We start from the raw sequence: 8637 nt of genomic DNA, 5'->3' as shown, positions 1-8637 counted from the left end.
TATTTCCTTATGTTCTATGATTTAATTACATATTATTACAGTTGGGTGTTAACCGCCTAAGGTAATGGACCGTGCATGCATATTTGATGCACTTAAAAAAATATTAGACCCGCCTCGTTCTTTCACGAATGCCTTGGGGCCTTGAGCAACGAAATTGGCCTTGCAAACTGCAAAGAGTATCCGCCTGATAATATCGCGTAACAATATCATGTTTAAGAATAATCGAAGGATTTGAAGTGAAAGTATTTCCCTAACGTGAGAGAGGTCGCGACCTAAGAAAAATCAACTTTTCATCCGGGATCAAATTTAAGCTCATTAATAACTTAAACAATTTTAATTTAAATGGAGAGGGAATAATTAATTGTATAGTTTGTAGTCTTTTTTCTTCTTTCTTTTTAATCTTCTTTTTAGTTTCTTGTACAATACTCATGTCAAACGTATTATAAAAAGAACACAAAACTTTGTAAATGTATTTTTAAAATAAATAAAAAATATTAAAAATTAACCTATCGAGATTTAAATAAAATAAGTAAATGATGGATAAGTAATGCAAAATAAAATGACAAATCTTTTAATCCAAATGATATAATTAACATTTTATTTATTGGTTCGTTGCAAATGCGTTCTCGCAAAATGCCAGTTATGAGACAAACTGTAAAATCGTTATTACATAAAAAAATAAGCAATTTGTTCAGTTCTTACATAAATAAACGTTGAGCTAAACCGGGCAAATAATAAATCTTTTTTATGATTCACATTATATGCAATCTAACTAATAATATAGTCTGTATATATGTAAATGACACGCATACACGCGCGCGTGCGCCCGCACAGAAAGAGAGAAAGAGATTTGCGTTGAAAAGTATGTATAAATCTGTGCACTTCAAATATAGTGATTTGCAACTTTACATAGTTATATACTGTTTCTCATAACATTACAGAATATGGCAATATAAACATGTAAGTGCGCGCACGTGTATTTTGAAACATTTCGAGTGATAGTTTGAATACTGTTTGAATTGTTATTGATTCTCAAGCGGTAACGAAATATAAGAATGTCTGCTTAAAATGTCTTTTGCTTTCAAATCTTGAAATAGTCTTAAAAAGTTTACCGCGTCGTATTCAATTGTCTACGTACACAATTTTCTTGGATAATAAAAATGCAGAATCAACGAGCGTGATCGATGCCGCGCGTTATGAAAGGGCTAAATATAAATCAAGGATTTACAAATCAAGGATTCAAAGAGAAAGTCTTTTTACTGCGCGTGAGAAAAATCGTAATTTAAGAAAAATAAGTTATCATCCGTCAAAGTACGGGCGTCGATAATTCAAGTGCATTTCCTTTCCAGCACTTTTTTTCAAATTAGATAACGAGTACGCAATTCCGTTGCGTTTATAATATTACAGCGAAGGTGCAGACAGGATGCATTTGCGGCATTCTAGAAAGGCAGGCAATAACCGAAGCGTGACGCCCACTTTAGTTCACAAACTATGTCACGATTTCAATGTAAATGTCAGCACGTATACAATGTTACATAATTGTGTATTAAAAATTGTAATGTGTAAATATTTTTTTTTTCATTGAACAGTTGTACTTTTAGTATTATCTGTCGGACCATTTTCGATCAAGAGACAATTTGATCCTCAGAGGCGGCCTTAGCTTCCTGTTGTAATATTACTAGTTTTGTTATTTTTGTCTGATCGGCCTTAGCTCTCTGTTGCAATATTACTAGTTTTGTTATGTTACTAGTTTTGTTATTTTTGTCGGGTCTTTCAACATTTATAACATCATCATAAACGTACTATATTAAAATTATAGTTATTTATAAATATATACACGAGAAAAATTATCGTATTTTTGTTTTAAATCTTCCGCAAGCGATTTTTCTCCCAAATTATGTAAATTTCCGAAAATAAAAATGTTACGATATGTAATTTGTATTTGCTATATGTTGCCATGAAACGCGAATATAATACTTACGCGTAAATATTAACAGAATTGCTAACACCTGAATCTCTAACAAAACACTTATATCTACAAAACACAGGCAATATTTATCAAGAGTATTAAATAAAAAACAAAGAATTAATAGCACTAATCTTATTATATTATTTGTAATATTATGTATTGTTGACATATAATAATAATTATTATTTTATTTTCAAAAGTTCTACAAAGAATTTTTTTGTTTATCTCTGCTCAGTTAACAACTACTTACTTTAAATCTTGCTGGTAACTAACAAGGTTTACACGATTATTTTTCTACTAGCGTGCTGGTCTTCTAACAAATTAGAAAACTATAATAGTTAAAAAAATACAATTCTATACATTATTTATTTTTTTAGCTGCTAGTCTTCTAGTTTGTTAATAAGACTAGCTGTTAGTAAAAAGCATTGTGTAAACCTTGCTTAAGTCTCGATGTGCAATGTGATGCGTGTATCTCAAGAAGCTCGCGCTACACCTAGGCGCGTTGCACGCATTTTTCTGAGATGTGCCAATCTTCTCTTGTTCCTAGCGGCGTTTGCCTTCGCCTCGTGTGCAGAAGCGTTGGCTTTTGCCGCTGCGCGATTTGTGTTCGCGAGATCTTGCCGAGCGCTTTGCAATTGATTCGACAGCTCGTCCACTCGCCTTTTGGCTGCTTCCAGTAACTCCTCTTTTTCTCGCAACGATCTCTGTGCCCCACTCGCAGCTGCCTGCGCGTTCGCCGCATTCGATTTGGCTGTATGCACCGCGTTCATCAACGTCTTCAGCTATACATTTTTAGAAAATTGTTAGCGATTTGGTTGCACGAAATGCAACGCTTTAGATTTCCGCATAATTAAAACGTTTTATAGATCTTTTAAAATAGATTTTTAACGAAAAGTTGCTAAGAATCATTTTCGTTCTTTTCTATTCAGCATGTTTAAGAAACTCAAGAGCAACACTTTGATATTCTAAAGAGAGTGGATATTCTCCATTATATGTGTGTATAAAATCTATCTATGTATCTCACATAGATAATTGATATCTATAATGGTGAAAGAGAATGATAAAATTTTTTACTTTAACAAAATAACAAAAAAAGTAGTTCTTATCATTATAAAAAGAAAGTGACAGATGATATATGTGCACAACTCAAAAAAAGTATATATTAATTTAGATTATACAAATATTAATTTACAAGGCAGATTGTGTCAAATATTAATATTAATTATCAATTGTTAACCCCTCTCTCTTCAGTGTTTTGAAATTTCTCGCGATAAATTTTTTTACATATCTATATAATAGTTGTGAGTTTGTAACATACTTGTAATATAGCAATCAAATTGATTATTAATTACAAATTATTAAAAGAATATTAATTTAATTGTTTGAGTTAATATTTTAGTAGAGTAGTAGAAATACTTTTTAGTAGAAAGCTACAGTGCAAAACTGTGTAATAACCAATACATGGTTCAAAATATAGCGCGATAATGATTGTAACTCATAAATTAAATAGACAGACAATCTACCGACGACAACCGATATAATCAGTTATACAGTTTTCATCAGCTTCATCAAGTGTCACTCACACAGTAGGATAAGTGATAGATTAACTGTAAAAAGAATATAGGAATAGAAAGAAGATAAGATTGTAAGAAGAATAAAGAAATTAAGAGAAGAAAAATGAAGCTAGATAAGATGTCAAGATCTATACATAGTGTCTAAATACGAGCGTCATAAATTAAGGCTTAGATCGTAAACAATTTGTTCTAAATTTAAATAATTTAAATTTAAATAATTTAAATAATTTAAATTTAGAACACAGTGCAAAAAATATTGAATCACAGTTCATACTGATGTTACATATTATTCGCTTTCAACTCGTATTGTGACTTATATGTTTTGGTTTTTACCTATCATATACCTGATCTTGTGACTGCCGCGCCGCTTGGACCGCAGCATTGACATTAATCTGCGCTTGTTGCAAGGAAGATGTTTCCTCTTGAACTACCGATCGTGCCTCCTTCACTTCTTCCCGCAACTGCTCGACCATTACTTCCTTACCCGATAAGACCGCCTCAGCGGCTTTTGCAGCTTGAACCGCCTTCTCCGCCAGTTGAGCCTTCACCTATTACGTATGAACGTGCCGTATTTCCTTAACAAAATACCGATCTTAACACACACTCGCATAAATGTAATTAATGACGTATTTGTAGATCGTTTGCATGCCGCTAATTTTACGACAATTTTACATGCAAAGTTTTGAATATCTGCTGATATTTGATCTGACAGAAGTAAATGAAAAAGTTAGAAATGTCAATTTGTTATTAATAGTCTTGTATTTGGGAAATATTAAAAAATTAAAATGTATTTATTGTAAATTAAATATTTTTGAATCATCTCACGACTTGTCGTTCGACAATTAAGAGAAATATCATTTTGAATAATCGTATATATAGTGTAGTTAAGTACTTGACGCGCTGCTTGCTGACCAGCAATGTTCTGCGCTTCGGACGCGGCCTTCGCTTCCTGTGCCGCCTTTTGCGCGATGTTACTTGTTTTTTCAATAGTTTTCTTCTGTAAAGCGTTTGGTAAAGTGCCGTGACAATTTGCGCCTTCAGCATGACGCGTATCTCTTTGATTCTGTAATTATTTCAAAAACAATTAATATTATCATCCCTAAACGACGTGTCTTCAGCATCAATTCTTCGTAACTATTATAAATATTTGTATTTTTATTGTATTTGAGTATTGAATATTAATTATTCTGCTATTGTTATTATGATTATATCACTGTAAAATAGAAACAGACATAGAGAGAGAGAGAGAGAGAGAGAGAGAGAGAGAGAGAGAGAGAGAGTTCTTTTGAATTTGATAAAGTTTCTTTATTACTATTATAATTTAGAGATCAATACACATGAATAAAGAAAGACAAGTCATTACACCCGAGCCATAAGTGTGAGATACACACAAATACAAATGTGTTAAACTGAAATTGGTATAAATGGTTACATGTGCAATCAAAAAGTCGAAAATAAAATTTCCATAAACGAATTTAACTTCACTGATTAAACAAATATAATATACATATCGTTTTTTAAAGAAATAAAGATATTAAGATTTAATTATCAGTTGTACATTCCAATAATATTAAATATAACGATAGAACAACAATAATATTACGATATTATTAATAAGTCAAAAATATTAAAAAACCTCATTGTAATTAAAAAATCTTTTAGCAGCAGAAGAAAATATATTAAAACTTACTGTATTAATCGGGATTTTATGAATTCGCCCACAATCGGATATTGCAAACATCAGTATGACTGGAAAAAGCATTTTGGTTAGAATCGAAATGTCAATTATTTAATGTAAAATACTGATTAATCATACAACTCAATATACTCACTATTGTGAAGAATGTAGAAAATATTCATTATGATGAATAAATGCACGTCGTATTCATTAAAAAATCATGAACCATATAAATTTGCACCATATGTTTTGATTTGACGAAAACGGATAGACAGTTAGTGCTTTTTTTTATATATTGGATGATATTGTTATATGAAGTTATATATTTTTCTGCGACTCATTTAGTTTTTTGTGCATACATACATAACATGTGTATGTATACAAGTCAATATTAAAAAGAATAATTCAATTTGTATTGAATTATTCTTTTTATACAAAATATCTAAAAAAATGTATGTATGTATTTTTTGTAAAATATGATCACGTACTTGGCCAATATTTTTAATGCAGCGATAAAGAGAAAATTCGCAAAATTGAATTCTTTTTACTCTTTTATGTAACCGATACTTCCTTAATCTTATGAGGAATCGCGCAGATAGAAATCGACGATATTTAATCACGCAATTCATTTTCTACAAGTAAATACTACAATTTTAACAATTAAAAACCATATAAAGAAAACCAAATAAGAAGTCAAAATTAAATTAATTAATTTTTTAGAAAATGTACACACACACACACAAGAAATGTAAAAGTTTAACATTATTTCTCTTTTTTAATAATTATATATAAATTTATGTTTAAAGATTAATCAATCAAATTATTCTTATAACGTATGCTTCGTTTTTTTCTATTTTAGATAAAATCTTAAATAAAGTAATACTACTAAGAAATGATTATTTCTATTCAATCAATTTGTTACGTTAATCCCAGTAACATAATGAAGTGCTGTTAATTACATACATGATTAAATCGATATTATCAATATTAATTTAATTGCATCTTGTCTTTCTTCAGTATTTCTACTCGTCACTTTACTTACATCTATATTTATTATTATTTATTATTTTTTTATTACTTACATCTTTATTTTATATATACGTGTAAGGTTATAAATGATAATCCTTCATCATGAATCATCATGAAACGAAAAAATATACTTGACGGTAGACGCGATAGAGCCTCCCCATTGCTAAAATTTATTTCCACAAGTTTATTTTAAATTTAAATTTTAATTAAAATTCTTTACAGTATTTTAAGATGTTTATTAGCATCATATCATTTCAACATTATATGTAATATACTATATATTATTATATCAGCTTTAAGTTATGATTGCATTTTTAAAGATCAACAGTAATCGATGCGCAGTTTACTATAGCTGAAATTAAATAGATTTAAAAATTAAAAATATTATTGGGCAATTATCTAGCTCCGGCTGTTTGGCTCTCCCTCTTCTCTCATTATTTGTTGTGTGTGTATATGTTTGTTGTATATATATATATATATATATATATATCGGTATTGTATGAAATTATAGTTATTTTAATTTTGTTCAAAACATTACTGCAATATAAATAATTTATTATATACGTTATATTAGTGATATTAATATAATTATTTTTTATTCGTTGTTCTATTAATATAAACATACAATGTGCCAATATGTTCTCCACTATAATTAAAAAAATTGATTAATTAGTTTAGGTCTTTTCTCATGGATGAAGAAATGCTAAAGAAAAAAGGGGAGAGCGAGATAGAGAGAGAGAGAGAGAGAGAGAGAGAGAGAGAGAGGGAGAGAGAGAGAGAGAGAAAGAGAGGCGGATAGACAGATAAAGAGGTACACGGAGAATAAAATATAATAAGCGGAAAAGAATATTAGCAGGGCGCTATTTTGATTTGAACGTCTGCTATCCCTTCCGTGGCTATAGATTAGCTGGACCAGACAGGACTATAAGAGCTGCGATCAACGAGTAACTGGTATCAGTTGTCGACTCCTTCGACCAAGGACAGCTCCTATTCTCTAAGTACTTGACTGGCACGATCTCTCAAGTAAGTATAGAAATTCTTTACTAATCTCAAGAAATTTTTTTTACGTTTATTTGAAAATAACGTAAAATTTGAAATAAATCGGTGCAACAAAATAAGAGTAATTTTAAAAAGATGAAAGATTTATTATGCAAAATTGAAATATTTAATGTACGTAAATAGACAATTCAAAATTTAATCGTAATATTATATGATAGTCTTTTCTTAATTTTTAGATATAATAAATATTGCTTTGGTTTAATAAAAAAAATTCTACATTTTAAATTTCTTATATTTCATAATTAAAGGAATTTTGTTGTAAGTCTCGTATAATTAAAATATTTACACCAACTGTCTAATGCATACAATTATAATACATTATAATACATTCCGCGTGTCCGTACGCATAAATATATTTCAGCTAGCTGTGTGAAAATTGTCTTTCCCTTATTTCCTTCACGCTATACCTAAGCAACATTCTGCCACTAATTCGATTCAAAAACTATACAATGAATTTTAACATATCTCTTTAAATTTTAATAAATATATTTTTACGATATAATTGACACGTTCTTCCTTAATTTTTCTAACAAACAACGAAATAGGCAATGGGAATCAGCGTGGTAATTAATACGCAATTTAAAATTGCGTATTAACGTAGAAAACATAAAATTTTAATCTCACATATGCTTCAGACGTTTCGGCTATCTTTCTTCAGTGAAACGAACAATATAAATAAAGAACTCTTGTTTAGTTATAACATGTGTGCATCCTGCTGCAACCGGTTGATAAAAGAACAGACAAAATTCTTCACTAATGTTGTCTAAACATTTATTTTTCTATAAAAGGTTGGATCTACAATGCGCTCTTTGCTTCCTGCTTTTCGCTTTTTACCTCTTGCCTTTTTCCCTCCGACCATTTTATCGACAATCGTGTTTCTTGTCATGTATTTCCTGTCTCTTCCGAAGTTCGTCAACATTTATCCCGGGCGAAAATGAAGGATCAGGATATAAGAGGCAAAAAGGCAAAGATGATAAAAAGTGGTAAAAAACAAGAGACAAGATGCAAAGAGCACATTGTAGATCCAACACTATTTTTTCACGCTTCTTACATTTCCTCTAATGTTTATTTTCTTGATCGCAATCCATTGCAATCTTCAGTTAGAATGTGGCCATATATTGCTTTCTATCTGATAAATTACGAGTAACGATACATGATTTCTTTTTTTGTATTTTAAAAACTTTCATGGCGTATTTGTCAATTATTATGAAATTAAAAAAATGAAAATAAATACAAAATATAATTAATCTATCCTCTTCTCCGTCTCACTTTTGTACACGTGCACATTTTGTGTGTGTGTGTGTGTGTGTGTGTGTGTGTGTGTGTGT

The 8637-nt window shown here is 30.1% G+C and overlaps 2 protein-coding genes across 2 annotated transcripts in view; one reads left to right on the top strand and one right to left on the bottom strand.

Annotated features, from left to right (window-relative positions):
• Positions 1-586: 586 nt before the first annotated feature.
• LOC105456281 lies at positions 587-5529 on the bottom strand. Its single transcript, XM_011700226.1, has 5 exons — positions 5376-5529; positions 5234-5292; positions 4436-4606; positions 3888-4091; positions 587-2751 (listed from the first exon to the last, which is right to left on the bottom strand). The coding sequence occupies exons 1-5, from the start codon at positions 5401-5403 to the stop codon at positions 2443-2445; spliced, it is 771 nt and encodes a 256-aa protein (XP_011698528.1). The 5' UTR covers positions 5404-5529; the 3' UTR covers positions 587-2442.
• Positions 5530-7203: 1674 nt separating this feature from the next.
• Positions 7204-8637, top strand: part of LOC105456280 (protein anoxia up-regulated-like) — a 5373-nt gene continuing 3939 nt past the window's right edge. The window contains exon 1 of the mRNA XM_011700225.1: positions 7204-7273. The gene's annotated coding sequence lies outside the window, so the exon portion shown is untranslated. The remainder of the gene's footprint in view (positions 7274-8637) is intronic.

The sequence above is a fragment of the Wasmannia auropunctata genome, unplaced genomic scaffold (assembly GCF_000956235.1).
Source record: "Wasmannia auropunctata unplaced genomic scaffold, wasmannia.A_1.0 LD335731.1, whole genome shotgun sequence".
Lineage (NCBI taxonomy): Eukaryota > Metazoa > Arthropoda > Insecta > Hymenoptera > Formicidae > Wasmannia > Wasmannia auropunctata.
The sequence above is the reverse complement of the archived record's forward strand: the minus strand, read 5'-3'. Positions and strand labels throughout refer to the sequence as shown.

Bases quoted from the DNA above. Each gene is read 5' to 3' on its own strand.
- LOC105456281 (XM_011700226.1), bottom strand. From the start codon at position 5,403: ATGAATATTTTCTACATTCTTCACAATA. The intron at 5,293-5,375 runs GTGAGTATATTG...TGCTTTTTCCAG, and splicing joins TTTCTACATTCTTCACAATA to TCATACTGATGTTTGCAATA. The intron at 2,752-3,887 runs GTATATGATAGG...AAAAATGTATAG, and splicing joins CGCGGCAGTCACAAGATCAG to CTGAAGACGTTGATGAACGC.